Source organism: Musca domestica, unplaced genomic scaffold (assembly GCF_030504385.1).
Source record: "Musca domestica strain aabys unplaced genomic scaffold, Musca_domestica.polishedcontigs.V.1.1 5, whole genome shotgun sequence".
Lineage (NCBI taxonomy): Eukaryota > Metazoa > Arthropoda > Insecta > Diptera > Muscidae > Musca > Musca domestica.
This window is the reverse complement of record NW_026712346.1, coordinates 13,419,130-13,436,975: the sequence shown is the minus strand read 5'-3', so window position 1 is coordinate 13,436,975 and position 17,846 is coordinate 13,419,130. Positions and strand designations below refer to the sequence as shown.

General features: G+C 33.7%; 1 protein-coding gene across 1 annotated transcript; it reads left to right on the top strand.

The window, feature by feature from the left end:
• The first annotated feature begins 984 nt into the window (after positions 1-984).
• On the top strand, positions 985-11,584 carry LOC101891927 (sarcoplasmic calcium-binding protein, alpha chain). Its single transcript, XM_005183395.4, has 6 exons — positions 985-1,048; positions 1,358-1,450; positions 7,376-7,542; positions 7,702-7,782; positions 7,903-8,055; positions 10,857-11,584. The coding sequence occupies exons 2-6, from the start codon at positions 1,399-1,401 to the stop codon at positions 10,971-10,973; spliced, it is 570 nt and encodes a 189-aa protein (XP_005183452.1). The 5' UTR covers positions 985-1,048; positions 1,358-1,398; the 3' UTR covers positions 10,974-11,584.
• Positions 11,585-17,846: the final 6,262 nt, after the last annotated feature.

The window sequence follows — 17,846 nt, the reverse complement described above, 5'->3', positions numbered from 1 at the left end:
TGCCTTTTATTTTGGAAAAATGCCCTATTTTCGTAAAATATGAGCATAATTCCGGTTCTCTCAAGTCACTTAAGTTAAATTACTATTCAACAAATTCTTTTAACATTTATAGATATTTTTTTAATTTCGCCAAGATGAACGTGATTTGACCGTCCTTTTATTTGTAGATACAATGTTTACGCAGAAATAATGCATTTTTTGTGTATCCGCACTAGAAGAAGAGGCTGGTTGTCAAGCGAAGGTTGCTTCGCAAGTAAATAAAATGAAGAAACGTGAATAAAATTCTTTTGTTTATACAAGATTACCAGGAATCGGCCAAAACAATCAACTAATGTTCAAATCGAATCTGCATTCGAAATGCAGAAAAAAGAATGCTTGTTTGTTTGGATGTAAGCGTTTTTGTGTAAATTCACTTGCCGTTCGTTTGTGAAAATTGTTTACATTTAAGCTTGTGCCAATACATTCCCTCGGACCTGATGATCGGGCGAACGGATCGACATACAGACAGACAGACAGACAGACATCAGCAAAGATACAAATTTGCGTACGACGATGTTAAGTGTTTGTCGTAACAGGCACCAGCACATCACAACAGCCATGTCGAAAATTTGAACTGATTGCCACCTATTCATGTTCAATGGTAACCTGTGCCCGGCCCGTGCCCCGCCATACAAGGCGGGCTGCTATTGTCTGAATTTAGTACTGAGCCTATGGCAGCCAGCATTGTCTAGTACTCGTTTATACCTCGTACTACTCTAATTAGCATTTAGTGCAGACGACAAACGTCGTTTTACTATGGCAGCGGCTGGCCAGTGGTTGCCGATCAGCGTCGGGCCGAGGCCCGCAAATAGGTAGTTATTTGGGTAGGTCTTGTTGTTGCTCAACAATGTTCGACGGGCCGATCGGGTGTGTTGCGATACATTTACTTCGGCTGCATCTGGTGCAAGGGCGAACTTTTGTCTGGCGTTGTAGGCAGGCGAATTAACCGTCTCTAGTTCTCTTGCTGACCAAAATACAGTTTGTCAATCAGAAGCGAACGGGTCCTCAGGTAGTTAGCGGGAACTAGAGAAATAAGCAAAAGATGAAAAATAAATAAATTTCAAATAGAAATCAAGTGAAGAAACTTTAAACGCTTTATATAAAAATCCTGCTGAAGAAAAGAAGCGCAAAATTATTGAAAAAAAAAAAAAAAAATAAATAAATAAATAAAAAGAAACATAGAACTTCTCTAAAGTGAATGTGAAAGAATATTGAAAAACTGTGAAGTTGGAATACAGGCAAATCCAATCTTGGGATTACACCCAGATCTCACTTCGATTCAATTGAAACCAAACCAATAATTTTTCATTTATTTTAGATAAAATTGTGTTAAAAAAGAATTCCATATAAATTCTCACAATGGCTTACTCTTGGGATAACCGTGTCGATTTTGTTGTTCGGTATATGTACGGTAAGTTAAGCTCCGCCCGCCGCCTGCACTACACTTACATATATGTCTGTATGTACGTCGTTTATGTGTCTCATATACCACATCCTCATGGAATTTTGAAAGGACTTCGAGCCGAGTTGAAGTTGTTGAAGGGGGAATTGAAAAATATTAATGAGTCCTAGGTTTGCGGATCTCGTGGATGGAAAAAAACTCATTTCAATTTAATTTTTCCGCGACGAACATTTCGAAAATTTCAATAGCCACAAGAGTGTGGATATAATGGAGGTGCTTGTGCATGTTAAAATAAGCCACCAAAGCAAAAATTGGGCTAAATACCCAACTTCCGCCGATTTGTTTATAGTGCGTTTCCTGCTTTAATAATAATAGAAAGCTTCAACGATTTGGGTCGAAAGTTCGTGTATCCGGATTATTGCTATGGCTCGCATTGCATTTTAGTACCGCCAGTCAATCTTTGAAAAATGAGAATGTATTGCATGTTGATTGGATTGCTTCTAGAATAGACTAGCTGTAGTGGAAAGCATGTACCAATAGCTTTTATCGACAAAAATAATACTATTGTGATTTTTTTTAAATTTTACTATGTATATTGAAAAAATTAAACTCGGTATTGAATGTTTACTTAAAGCACGTTTAGACCTTAAAATATTGAATATTTACTTAAAACGCGATTAGCACTCTTTATCCATCCGATTGCAAATGTCAATTCCTTAACGTATACGTCAAGTAAATCCAGTGGATATTATTAGACGTATGCGCTATGGGGATCGATTGCAGTTCGTAAATCTAAACGTACTTCTGTATTATTGAATTAAGGTACTTTTACATAAAAAAAATTACTAAATTAGTACTGATAATTGACCAATCACAGTGTTAACAGAGGTGGAAATTTTATATGTAAACGCAGGGGGGAAGATTTTTGATCTTAGAATTATATTTAAAATAAAAGAAAAAGAAAGAAAATACGCGAAATGTAGTATTTTAGATTTAAAAGTATGTCTCGATCTCCATGTGCTGAAAACAAAACGAACACCGAGTAAAGTGAGAATAATATGTCTAAAGGATTTTCCAGGCAACACATTTCACCAAGTTCTGCATGCATATCCCGTCCATTTATTCAAAGAGCGTCATAACTGAAAAAAGGCATTTTTCAAAAATCGACGCAAATTTGAAAACCATGTATTACTATATATTAAGCTGCAGCGGAAGAAGAGTAGAAAAAATACTCTTTGATTAGTGAGGTCGTACCGATTTCTTTTTTATAGATGATTCCTTTATGATGTCGAAAAAAATTGCAAAAAGAAGATTCTTACAGCTTCTGAATATTAGAACATATATTAGATGTCAAAATATTACGTTATATATTTGTTACACCGTAGCCCAACATTTTCCTGGCCTCAAGGTATTGTAGGCGATCTACAATACCGATCTCTTATCGCCCACTCTGTAAAAATGTCGCGTGTCATGTAAATGTTTTGGTTTGACATGACCATCGTAAGAAAGTTCAGGAGTCTTTGTAATTGTGCATCGTTTTTGTGCTTTGGAATCACAAATATTTGCGTTCTTCGGTTTTGTGTCGTTTATGTCGAACGTCGTATATAGTTTAATTTAACGATTCACTCAAAAGAGCCACTGAACTAGTTGAGTTAAATTTTTGTTGTTACTTTTATTCAATTAGCGGACGATTAAAATATTCATCAACTGTCCGTTATTGGTCAAATATCATGTAGTAATAAACGTAGCCATACTGAACTGAGAAGACAAAACACGCAAACAAAAAATCAAAGAGTTATTAGGTTTACTTTACTGTAATGACGAAATTCTGAAATAAGATACCACATTAGACAACATATATAAAACAAATGGTACAAGGTGAAAAGAGGTTGTCCAATCTGAAAGAGCGCAAAAGCAAGAGGAGGAGTAGAGAAAGGAAGGGTAAAAATAATTAGCCGAAAGACCTTCTAGTTTAATTTAAATGGCACATTGTTATCTGATTACTGATTTATAAATAATATGTCATTACACTTGGATGGTATGTTCTAGATCTCGAATCGTATGTTGAAAAGAAAATGAATATACATTCATAATATATACATACAAAAAATAATCGGTGGGTAATGTTGTTGTTGTGAGCTAAAAGTACAAGTCATACGGTAGCGTTGGGGTCTAAAGCACAAAAACAAACAACGAGTCCTTGGAATCTAACACGAATCTTTTATTTGCCAGTCTCAAAACTCAATATCATTTCAATTATGTTAATATTTTTTTCGCAATGAGTGATGAGTGAGTGGTCTAGATCATAATAGATTTGTCCGATAATCCAGTAATTTGTACAAATTATTACAAAAAAATACGGTTCGATACCCCAAAGTCCAGTAAATGAGAGTGAGTTGGCAATGTAATTTACATTACTGAGCTTCTTGAGAGTTTAACAATTCCTACTGACAACATTTACTCGGTAAAAATGATCGAGATCTAATTTGTGCTTGATTCCGAAGAATCCGTCATGCATCTGTGTATCCCATAGCATTCGGTTCTCTCTGAATTAAGATGAACTCCTCATCTCAAATGCAATCTAATTTGCTCATTACAGGGTTAAACCAAAGAAATGTATTAAAATAAGATGGGACGTTTCATTGTTGCCCTTCCTCGATGGATGGCGTTGGTAGTGAGAAACTATGTTTTGTCACCACATCATGACATAGCATTATGTTGCAATTTAACACGTTTTCACGTTTTTATATATTTATTGGAATATATATTTTTCGACCATATATATCGTTTCTAATGCTTTACTTTCCGTTTTCACGCCATTTTTTGGTGATTTCGAATTGGTAGAAAACTACAATGACCATATGCATTTTGTCCCATCTTTATAGTTTTATGCCTTTGGTTGAACTAATCGCTCATGAATGTGAAAATTCCGTTGGCCTCCCATATTATATGGCCTTTGATATGAATGTGTGCAGGTTGTTTTGAAAACTTTGCACCAATCGAATCGTTGTCTTGACTATTTCACTCACATATCCATCGGATTGGTAGTGCATTTAATTCATAATTTATTGTCTCGGTGAGGCTGGCAAGTATGTTCGATGCATCATTCTGGACCATCATCACTTGTTGAGGCTATGGCAGAAGTGTAGGCAGCGCCGAACTAAGGATTCAACGATTTAACAGCTTCTAGAGAGCCCATTTTATATTGTTTATGCATTATTGATTGAGGTCATATTCTATTAAGATTTGATGTGCATGAATCTGCACAACCAGGTTAATAAAACAGCATACAGACATCAGTCCATATGTATGTATGTGAATGAGGCAAGATCATTACCTCACAAACAGGCCATCCCGGGCAAATGAATTCTAGCCAAAATTCTATTGTTGCAACCCGAATGTATTCATGGCTACATTAAAAACAAACAAAAAATATTACAAAGATTTAACCAAAAGAAGTAAAACGAAAAAAAAATGATCGCTTTGATTGAAAAATTACTAAGTATAGAATGCAAAAGTCATACATATATTGTCAATGTCAGCGGTACTGGGCCGGCCAGCGCCAGCCATCACCACAGCCACCACCATCAGCAGCAGCAGCAGCAGCAGCAACAGCAACATTGGCCATTGCATAGAATGTAATCTTTACACGGTCATTTTGTATAATTTTTATGTGAAATGTAATGCGCCACCTTTTAGAGATTCGTTTGCAAAGATCACACAGCACGCGGCAACATTTATTCGACAGCGGAATGAAGACAAATTACAACATTCTTTAGGCAAAGTCAGAGAATCTTTGCCAAAATCACCCATTTCTCATCTGGTTGCCTTCTTGTTTATTTGTGGTCTGCCGTCTGGGCTATTTTGAGGCAGATTTCCCATAATTCAAGGCCCTCCTCAGTAACGGCAGACAAAGGTGCTACAAGAACCTATTTTTAATATTTCTTAAATCGGAACAAAACAAATGAACGAGCAAACAGACATAGAAGAAGGCAAGAAGTGGCATAAAACAAAACTCGTCCATCCATTCAACTGTCCACCAACAACCATCGAACCAACCACCTCCATGTGTCCCTCTGTTTTGGGGCGAGTCCACAGGCAGCTGCCATCACACCACATCATATTCACGAGATAATTAATTGAATAATTTTTCAAACAAACACTAGCTCCGAAGGAAAAGCCTCCCTGTGTTCGTCAAAAAATTGCGAATTTTCTGTTGTTGTTGTCGTTGTTTGCCGCCTATTAGAATTGTTGAACAAATTCTGTTGTGTCGCTCATCAAAGTGAATTGTAGTCGGATGGGTGGTTTCGACGTTTGTGTGCGCGCTTTTATTGAATTATTTGGGAATTGCACGTTCCATTAATTTAGTGTCACTTTACAGGTGTCCCAGACATACATACATACGCCAGCTATTTTTTAAATTGTTATTTAATTTTATTGTATAGCTAATAAATATTGCCAATTATAAACAAACAAACAAAGAATTATATTCAGAGAGGAAACAAATCATAAAAACCTTAAAGTACGTTTAGATACAAAATCTTTATCCGGGATCACAATAAATCTAAATATGGGACACATACGCTTAACATATTGTGATTGGTAAATTATTACGGTTAACCCGAGTAAATATTTTGTATATAAACCTGGGCTGCAAACCGACTCCGAACTGAGCCGCTATTTTTGTAAATGAATCGAACCGGGAACCAAACCATTGTCTAAGAAAATCTTTTGAAACGAATCAAAACCCTTTTTTCAATTAAAAAAATGGTTCGATTCGGTTCGATTCAACAAGTTGTGCCTCCAAAATTAGAACACTGCGACTAAATTAATGAACTTCGGCCAGCAGTTTGGTCAATTGTGATATATTTCTAGCATTTTCATACAAACAGCATTGTTGTATATCGCATATCACCCTACAATCAATGCAAACTCGAAGCTATATTTAAGAGTTAAAATTTTTTATAGAAAAATATAGGTAAATAAATTAGTTGTAGAGAATATTCTATTGAATACGATTAATTAAGTCAAATGCTTCTTATAAAACCGTCAAACGTTGGTGGACGTCGTCCAACGCCGTGGTATAATTTGCCAGAATATCCGAAATTCTCAAACGCAAGAGGAACATGCAGAAATAACTGAATGGAGACGTGCCTATATTGTGCAGGTTCGTGCTGCAACCCCAAGACCGACAAAATGATTCGAGACGATTAACTGAGCGCCTATGGATATTAATTGCTTTTTATATAACGACCGTAAGGCAAAAGGTGAATTCGAAAGCCATCTTTATTGCAATTCCATAAATATTTTGCTGGAATAAACAAGCCCAATGTATAATAGGTATCTCAGTGGAGAAATTATAGAGCAAGGCAATGTTTTCCGGGTCAGCTAGTGTAATATAACTATTTTCTTTCCTTGCTGAATTTTACTGAACGACATTTGAAAAGTTTTTGTAAAATTTGTGCGTGAGATGGTTGAATCTCTTAGAAGTAGTTTCTGAGTGATTTTTATTGGAACAGTTAGTAATTGTGCAGCACCAAGTTACCACAATTGATGGGGGGAACATCATTTGATAATTTATATAAAGTAGAGTTTTCACCTTCTTAAACTTACTAGTTCCAAGGATCTATCATGTAAAAGAAGCGAAAAGCTTAGTTATGAGTCAAGGAGAATTATTAAAGGAGTGCCGAAAAACCAAACAATTAGGTTTGCGATAATTATGTTATAAAATTGCTTGCCCAAACATAAATCACCGGGTAGTCAAAAAGGAAGAGTTGCCAGTGATTGAAAGAAGGGACCTTTTAACGAATCCGATTTTTTATTGGAAATTTTTGAAATGCGCCCTTCATTAGTCACGTTCGTTTTGTCCTCCATGTATGTTGTTTTGAAGCATGAATTCTAGCTATAATCCTGCAAATTGCTTACCTTCCCCAGATATCGACAACAATGGCGTGCTCGACGAAAACGATTTCCAATGCATGGCCGTGAGAGCCTGTGTAGTGGAAGGCAAAGGCGACTGCAGTGCCAATCGTTTGGCCGAGTACAAGAAACTGATGAAGAACTTGTGGGTTGAAATTTCCGAAATTGCCGACGACGACAAGGTAACCCAAAAATATATTTAAGATAATGCTTTGATTTATTTTTTGTGTTGCAAGTTATAAAAAAAGAAAACAACAAAACAAAAAATGATGATAAATATGTGAATAATTTTGTTTTATATCAATATTCTATTGTACGCCCATACCCCAATTCTTCTGTAGGATGGAAAAATTTCCAATAAGGAATTCAAAGATGCCGTGCGTAAGACCTGCGTTGGAAAGAAATATAGCGAATTTCCTCAGGTACGTTAAAATTGGAAGCGGCGATGAAATTGATTGATTGATTGACTAGACAAGGATAGTCATCCTCTGTTTATCAACATTTTCGAATTTATTTTTTACCTTTCTTTTATTTAATTTCAGGCCATGAAAGCATTTATTGAATCCAATTTCAAAATTCTTGACATCAACAGTGACGGCATTGTTGGTATTGAGGAATACCGTTACAATTGCATTACAAGAATGGCTATTGAAGATGTCGCTCCCATTGACAAAGCTTTTGAATCCCTCTTGAACGTAAGCGAAATAGGTGAAAAGGTTTTGTTTTTTGAAATTAACGGGCAAATGGGGTCATAATTATTTCAGTGTAAACTTTCCAAAGCCAAAGACTGATTTTTTGTCTTTCATTTAAATATTAAAAAATTCTAATCTTTACTTAACATATTTTGATTTTTATTCGTAACACAAATAAATTCACAGTTTCGATGTCCGATACTTTTTTGGGACCGAACTGCTGTAACTGTTGTCCGCTACTAAAATGCGAAGCCAAGAGCTCTTCCCAGTCCTAAAAAAAAACTATTAATTTTTCACATATCCATTATGGGGTACTACCAGATTACTAATAAAAATACGTCATACGACATGCCATTTTAACAAATAGGAATATTATAATTTTGGGCAGAGGAATTTTTGGTAGATCTAACCCGCAGACAAAACATACAATAATCGAACATCTAAATAAATTGATGCTAAACTTTGAAACTTTTGTTCTCATATTTGAAAATTTTATCATTAACACATAACAATTCAAATTTTATTGAAACTACAATCAATGCTGTAGTAATTAATTATTTTTACAAATACAACCAAAGAGTGGGAAAGTAACATCCGATGCTTTACGTTAACTTTGAAATAACATTTATGGTAGATATTAGACGAAAATAACATTACTAATTATTCGTAACACCTAACCAATGATCCCGCCGCAATGCAATGCAATGCTGCACTAAACAACATCCGCATTAAACATCACGAAGATATTAAATCAGAATTGTTGGAATTGGAACAATTTTAGCTCTGTGGTATATTGTGATCAGAAAGTTTTTGAAATTTCGAAATTATCTGGTAAATTAATTCACACACTTTTTGGTGAAAATGAACGTGATTTGTTAGTATTATCTTCTCTTTGAATTGAATCCGCCGGCAAAAAATTTTTGGATGGCAGCAAGAGAAGTCTTAGAACTACAGTTTCCCCTTCTGTAGTTGAAATTGACATTTCTATAGTAGCATAGATTCAACGAAAAGAGTGGCAGAGAAAAGGAGAGTGTTATTAAAAAAAAAAAAAAAACACACACACACACACAAGATGTCCTAGTTTTTGTTTCACACACTTCTGGCAAATGAAAAAGCAATGGAATAGGAATTGATTACAATTACAGATTTTGGATGCAGCTATAAAATGTGCACTAAAACTCACTTTTCTGGGGAAGGGAAACTAGAGAAAAAATCTGTTCCAGGCATCGAGAATTTTGATGGTTTTGCGGATATTAATGCATTTCACAAATAAAAATTCCGTTCAATTGATTCAAACAAAATCCTAACAACACTTAAATCTTCACAAAAGTATTTTGTATTGGATCTTAGGTCTCAGTGTCGGAAAATGGTTTCAGTATTTCCAAATTATTTTGCTCTTGTTATTTTAATGGTCAAATATCAAATACAAAAAGGTTTCAATATAAACTTCGACTAAAAAATACAATGACGTCACAATTGTTTACGGCGCCAGATATTCTCAAAATATGACCTCACGTCAACTGTTGTATCGACAATGACAATAGAAATGACTCATCGCTATCGACAAAAACGACAACCTTAATACCGTTATGGTCGCCTCGGCTACATTTTGCGACGACGACAACCGTAACAGGGCCGAACATGAATGCACTTGCCAAACCCACAGGATTCCGCCTCTATTCAATTCGGAGAGTATAAAAAATAAAAATTCCGTTCAATTGAGAAGTTATAGTTTGCTATAGAGTGCATGATATCACTTGGACAAGGATTATATTAAAAAATATATATATCAGAGCCGAAATTCACTCCATTTGGGCTGATATTGGCCATTTTTTGCACAATAATCCGGAAATCGGATTAAGGATATATATATATATATCCAAATCTTAGACGTTCTCGATAAAATTTAGCAAGGGTATTTCCGAGCTTTATAAAATATCTGGTACCAAATATCATTGTTGTCGAATGCATATTACGAATGTGAAGGACTAAAACACCAAATTGGATGAAACATATATATAGGAGTATAGCCATATCTGAACCGATTTTCCCCAAATTTGATGTACTTGCTTCTTGACTGAATTAGTCCGGATGTACCAAAGATTGAAGATGTATATGTGACCTATATCCAAATCTGAACCGATCTTGATAAAATTTGGCAAAGGTATTGCTCTCATGTATCTGATATCTGGTACCAAAGATCATTGTTGTGGAATGCATACTGCGCTTGTGAGGGATTAAAACACCAAATCGGATGAAACATATATATGGGAACTATAGCTAAATCTGAAATTTCACCAAAAATATATTTAAAGAATAGCGTAGTTCAAAAAATGTATGACTTGAGAGTGGCAAGTTTAAAACAATTTTATAAAATATTATATAAAGAAATATATCTATCGTGATACATGGCTTGCGCTCTCTTTAGGCCAATTTTAATGATCTAATGATCAATAACAATCACCGGCAGATTGGAAAATTTCAAATTTACTTTTCGATCACAATGTATCGCATACGATAATTGCAATTGTATAGTGCTTCATGCTATGATTCATCCTGGGGACAGGAGAGAATACTCAGACACTCAAACACCCACAATGGAACCGGAAAAGCAATCCGTGGATCGATCCTTACGTTTATCTACATAGTAATAAACATCGTAATAACTAACAACGTTATGGTGTGACGTCAATCACCCGTATAACTGGTTATATCTGTTTGTAGAACTAATCAACAATTTATTGCAACCATTGTCGAGCACATTTATCTTCTATTCCCTTATTTTTTTTTTCGCACTTTTACAGGATAACGATAAGAAGGTAGGCGGTCTCAATTTGGACCGTTATCAGGAACTCTACGCCGAATTCTTGGGCAACACTGCCGACAACCATCCAGCTGTCTATCTCTTTGGCCCCCTCTAAACAGGCTTAGGCCGTTTGTAGTCAGCGGCGATCGTAGTTCGCCGATGCATCATGGAGAACCAAATAGCAAAAATGTAAAATCAACCAACTATTTTTTTAGAAAATGTAAATGTCTTCGCTGTTGTTTGAATTATAACAACATTATGTAATGCCCCAGATAAGTTATTAATTATTTGATATATACAACTATTTTTAATGAGTTACTTTTACAAAACAACAACAAAAACACAACATATTTGTTTTTTATTATTTTCCGTTTTTTTTTATTTGTTTTTATTTTTAACAAAAACACTTGAAAACCCCAAAAAATGGTATCGGAATGTATCTAATGTGTAAAATCAACAACAACAAATACACCACCACCACTTATAAACAACAACAACAACACAAAACAATCATCTTCATCTCTGTTGTAGAATCGTCTGAAAGAAAGATAAAATCAATAAAATCAAAGAAGCCTAGTTTGTTAACGAAAACATTAACACAACAAAAATAAAGAGAAAGAATCTTAACAGAAACACCAACGAAATCTGCTCTCCCACAAAAATAAAATTGTTTTTTTTTTTAACTCAAAAGTCTCTCTCAAACTCTCTTTTATTTGTAACACTCTTTGTGACAAAAACAACAACATTTAATGTTTTTCAAAAAACGATTTGTAACACCACGAAAGAAAAAAAAAACAATTCTATTTAAAAAGAAAATATAATTACCAATTTATAGTAAATTAAATTTTACTACAGTTTATAATCATTTAATATTTTTATCGTTATTAATATTGTAATGGAAATAATTCTAATTAATTATCCATAATATGTTGCAATTTTCATTTGTTCCGTTTGATTTCATACGAAAAAAAAAACAAAAAAAAATATATATATATTTATACAACAAAATAAAAAGTGTTAATTGTTATATTGAATTCAACAAGTGTTAATGTTTCTTTTTCTTTTTTGTAATTTTATTCACAACAACAACTATTATATTTATATTTATACGAAATACAATACCTACACTATATATACTTACGAATATATACATATATATTTATAAACATATACATATCTATTTATTCTTAAATTAAAAAAATACACTTTACTAAATGTTTGTATCAGTAACGGTAATGAATAAAAAATAAAAAACCAACTTGAAAACAGCCAAAATCGCTTCCAATGTTTTTACTTATTTCTTTCAATTGGGATGGTATTATAGCACGGAAGGGGTCAAATATCCATAGCATCAACACAAGGTGTACAAAATACTTTGTACATACTTTTGAGTGCGCTTGAGACGCTGGGAAAATCTAACAATAGATAGTAAATATTTTAAAATTACACATTTCTCAGCCGCCATAAAATATCACATGTGAACATTTCGGTGATCTTGTGCGCTGACGCATACGATAATGTGTGAGATAATAAAGGTTACAAGACCACTCGAATGAAATGACAAGCAGCCCTGCAATGTTCTCCATTCAATATTAGAATAGATAACAATAATTGTGTGGCTGCTATTAGCATAGACAAATAGAGGTATAGACTAAAAAGTTTCAAAATTTACCCCTTCCGGCAGATGTCACTATGGTTGATCTTGGGCCAGTAAAGTCACTTAAGGCCAGTGAAGTCACTCGACTTTGAAAACAATTTATTCATTTCTTAGCTTTTTAAGTCCTATATTTTTATATTTTACGACATTGTTGTGTAATGTAAATGTAAACAAAGTCACTGTTTAATTTTCAATTGATAAATAATAATAAATCATAAAAATTTTCAATATTTTGTATTTTGAGGAAATTGAGTGAATGGTCTTAAGCTCTCTCACAGCATGAACGCCATCTATTGAAGCACTTTTTTCGAAGATAACAGATGAGACAACTTTTTAGTCTATACATTTATTTGTCTATGCTATTAGGCTAAGTTAGATTAGTTTAAGCAGTAGAACTAGAACTGAAATGACACCCTAACCATAGACAAATGAAAATATAGACAACGAAATGCTCTCACCGTTTATCTTCGAAAAAAATCGAATCAGCAGATGTCGTCTATATCGTTTCAGGGGTTTGAGTGGGAATATTGAAGTCACTCAATTCTAAAACGTTAAAAATAACAAAAACTATAGGATATTTGTCAGTTGGAAATTGTTCCATAATAAAATAAATGTGAAAATTACGAGATGACATCAAAAAATTCCGGAATAATCAAGTGAAATTCTTGAAAAATGATGAAATGTGTTTTCGAAGTCGAGTGGCTTGAACGCGTAAATGAGCATGTTGACTATGCAAAACATGATGAGAGCCACCTGGAAAAAAAGACCAAACTAACTTTTCGTTGTCTATATCTTAATTTGTCTATGCCCTAACCACTGAATTGTGTTTCTCTTCTCATTTACATTGGTCCTTCGAGCCGGATCGAGAATTGAAACTACATCCAAAGAATAAGGTTGTTCTTTCTTTTCTCACATTTTATATTTGGTACTTCGAGCCAAATACAAAGAATAGTATTGGCAATAGAAGAGTGAGGTTGGATTCTCTTCTCATTAACACAAGGTTTGAGTCACTTGAGCTTACTTTTTTGTAAGATGTAATAATAGACTAGCAAGTGTCCGCTACCCAAAAGTAACTTATTATTTCTTGGACAACATTTCCAAACAACACTTCATACATCGTACTAACAGTTTGGTTTAGGGTGAACGGATGAAGCTGGAATTGGGGAAATTTCCCTGTTGGTAGTGGTTTGTTATAAAGAGGTGGTTTTGGAAATGTATGCCACGAGTGTATCGAAAGTACTAAAAAGTACTATATTTGGTACAATTTGCTATTTGGGTGAACATATTGTGTTTGATATCTGAAATTTGGCATTGGGGTCGCTGCTCATGTGTAGCCTGGACATATGGAAGTGGTTTCGGAAGTGAAAATATTAAACGAAAAATACTAAATGGTACTACATTTGGTATTGGATGAAGGTATAGGCCTGGAATCCTCAAATTTGATATTGAGATATGGAGGTGGTTTGGAAATGTGTAATATAATTGTACGAAATTTAGCATACTATAAGAGTAATAGATCACGTCAATATAATGGAAAGGTTAGTATAGACATAATGTTAGAATCACATGTATTGCTACATTTCCCATTTTTATGTTAAGCTTTTTTATAACATACTAGCTGGCCCGGATCGCGTTGCCAGCCCGGGGTTATGGGTTTAATTTGAGAGTTAGAAATTCATATGAGCTGTAATTTGGAATTTGCATTGTTTGCATTGTCCCTTTGTCCGCCAATCGGTAAACATCACTATCGATGGACCTGGGAGGTACTGTTTTATGAAGACTATACCAAAATATGTACATCTATTGAATTTTTTTCTGTAAGATGGTTCTTTACTCCCAAAGTAGTCTAAATACACGTTTTTAGCCAAATCGATTGGGAAATATGGTCGAGACCCTCGAAATAGGTAAAATCAGGAGGTACCTTTATATGGGTGCTACTTGGAAATCTTTCGAAAAATGTTCTGCGCGGAAGCCAAATAAGGGTAAAGTCAATTGAAAAAATGCAACCAAGACCCCGGAAATAACTGAAATCATGGGATACCTTCATATGAGGGTTATATCAAAACGTGGACCCATACTTATAAGTTTTCGAAAAGACGTTTTCTTCTCCTAAAATTAGAAGTTTGAAAAATATGGCTTGGATATAAAAAATACTTGAAATCGTGGTATACCCTTACATGTGGGCTATATCGTAAACCGACATGACCCATATTTTGTACAAATGATTCTACATGTAACTCCTAAGACTGCATCAAATTTAAAACTTTATCGCAAATTTTGCAAAGTTTAGAGTAAAATATTTGAGGCCAATTTGTATGGTTAGGGCTATATATAATGAACTCGAAAAAAGTTTGGCCTGCGAACCCAAAGCCCTTTTGGGTTTTGATCTACTAGCCAAATACTATTCACTTAAAATTTCCCAACCCCCAGAGTGGATGTTACACAATGTCATTATTACTCACTATTGCGCACAGGCCTCCATATAATGGATATGAATTATCTTCTTACTAAATGTTTAATTCGATCTACCATTATGTGTATTCCTTAATACTCCGTTTTTTTACTGATTGATAAAATAAATTACTAAGCAATACATTTGAATTTCGAATTCTTATTGGGCGTATTACAGCCAAATGAAAGGAGTAGATCCGCGTTTTGCTATGACCCCTATACAGCTGTATCGGTAATTTTTTGTTTGCTTGGAAAGATCACAATTTAACATCGTAGTGGGATAATCTCATTTTCTTTATCTTACATTCAGATTTCAAAAAAAAAAAAAAAAAAAAAAAAAAAAAAAAAAAAAAAAAACACAACAACGACTAACAAAGTATTTTGACTTCTGCCATGAATTTTTAAACTCTTGACCCTCTATGGAGTGGGTTTGGAGAGAATGGGTCAATATTGTCCATTTCGTATCGGACCTAAATAAATATGATATAAATCTTCTATTTATATAAAAATCAATTGTTGTTCATTGGTAATGGAATCAGTTGAGAACGGCTGGAACGATTTGCATAATTTTTTGTACAAACGTTCGTCATACCCCGAGTTAGGTTTGAAAATATTGACCACGCCTACCTTTACGCCCATCCATCCTTATATTTGCCAAAATAATGAAGATATAGGTTTGAAAATTATTACACGAGATACTATTGACTTTCCATCCAACCCTAAGTATTAATTTGGGGCTGAGGAACTGACCACGCCTACTTTTTAATCTATATCTATTGACATATATAAAAGAAAGTTGTGCCAGTTACTACGCTTATAACTCAAGAACCGCTGATCTGATTTTAATGATTTGGACAAATTCGGAATTGCCTCTTAGCAGATAAGGATAAAACCCAAAAAATCACGTAAAATCTGAAATTTGAACATTTTCATTTTGACTTTTGAAATGTACAATAGCAATGTTTTATTTTGCATGATTTTTTTCCATTTTGACTTCCTATTTTCGAAGTACATTTATAGTGTTTTTTTTAATTTTTATATGTTGTTTAGTCTGTTTGGAGAGTATAAATCGACAAAGTATAAATATGTTATTTATAGATTTCATGTATTTATTGGGTAAGTGGAACTATACGACTATATATATATATATATATATATATATATATATATATATATATATATATATATATATATATATATATATATATATATATATACATCATTTCAGAAGAGGATATACTATGAACACAAAAATCAATGTTTTACCGTGTACGAACGTTTTTTCAGTTTGATTAACTTTATCGATTTCTTGAGAACTGCAATTGAAGGCTGGTTACATTGAAGTGTAGTACCGATTTATGTGGTGGCGAAACTGAATAGATGATGTCGAAATAATTTAACGCGGTCACACTAAAGTCAAAGGATTATTAATTTTTTAAAATGGCTAAAATTTTACGAGACCTCATTGCAAAAATTCTAAAATCGGAAAAAAATCGAGAAATTTTTTTCAATGAAATCGAATTTTAAAATAATAGTACATTCTATTGAAAAACTTCGTAAGGACCTTTAACATTTGTTGTAAAAAAAACAAGTGAATAAGTTGATTTTTTTTTAATTTGATTTTCATTTATGTCAATTTTAGATAATGTACGATTTATTTTTAATTTGGGTTATCATATACAATCCAATTGTTTTTTGTGAAAAAATAAACAATTATTTCACCATATAAAAGAATGTTATGTCAGTTACTACGCTTATAACTCAAGAACGGCTTGACGGATTTGGTCATACAATTTTGGAATGGAATCGCGTGAATATGAAAATGTGAATGAAAAAATCGTTTTTTTTTTTTTTTTTTTTTTCATTCGACGTACTATATTGATGTGTAATTTTTTATTGCTTTAAATTCTGAATGAAATATATCAAAAATGAAATCAGTGCGCAATACGATATTAAATAGGGATCTTCATATCTAAAATTGGTACCTAGCTTTCAACTAGCGAACACATTAAAATAAACACAAATAAATGTAAAAAGCGTTATGGGCCTCATTTCAAAATGTTGACCTACTTCTTTCACATTATAACAATCCATCCAATGAGAACTCAAAATGCAAAAATCATTGGGACTGCAATGAGTGAAATACCGAAAGGGTTGCTCCCTTTATAGTAGAGCGAATTGGACATTAGGAAACGATTTCTTCTTTAAATTTTAAGATATCTTAAATCGCTTTTCAGGTCACGATATGGGTCATAACCCCCGGATAAGGGTACAACCCGATCTCAAGTATATTTTACATTTTAGCCATATTTTTCATACTAATTTCGGCAAATGTTGGTAATTTAAGATGCAACAATTCCTGCAAAAACTATTCACGTTTTGGTATAACCATCATATGATTTAATCTATTTTCGGAGTCTTGGCCCCTTTTTCATTTATTGGTGATTATTTGGCAACTTTGTTTCTCACGAGGGTACAAAAACTCTTCGCATACAATTTTCAATTTTCGGAGTAAGACTCATCTTGGCTATTCTGGGTAGAGAACCATCTTACAGTTAATTGTCCACATAGGCATTTACTAAGGCATAGTCCCCACATTATGTGTACCCCAAAGTCCACTTTCCTAACCAAACCAATGTGTGGTCAGAAGAGAAAATTTGTATTCTATTGAATTTGTAACCCTCAAGAGAATATTGACTAAGAACGTAGATTTGGGATGTACGTCTATAAGAAAAAACTCCGAAATATTAAATTGGGACTCATTCAGTCCGAAATGGTGGCAGAAACATGAAAAAAAATAACGAATATTAAAAAGTAACACGGGACCGAACATTTAATCGTCATTGAATTATACTATGATGAAAAATATGGTATTTATGG

Excerpts from the sequence above, each read along its gene's own strand:
- LOC101891927 (XM_005183395.4), top strand. The coding sequence starts at position 1,399 with ATGGCTTACTCTTGGGATAACCGTGTCGATTTTGTTGTTCGGTATATG. Across the intron at positions 7,543-7,701 it reads AAATTGCCGACGACGACAAG|GATGGAAAAATTTCCAATAA; the intron begins GTAACCCAAAAA and ends ATTCTTCTGTAG. Across the intron at positions 8,056-10,856 it reads CTTTTGAATCCCTCTTGAAC|GATAACGATAAGAAGGTAGG; the intron begins GTAAGCGAAATA and ends GCACTTTTACAG.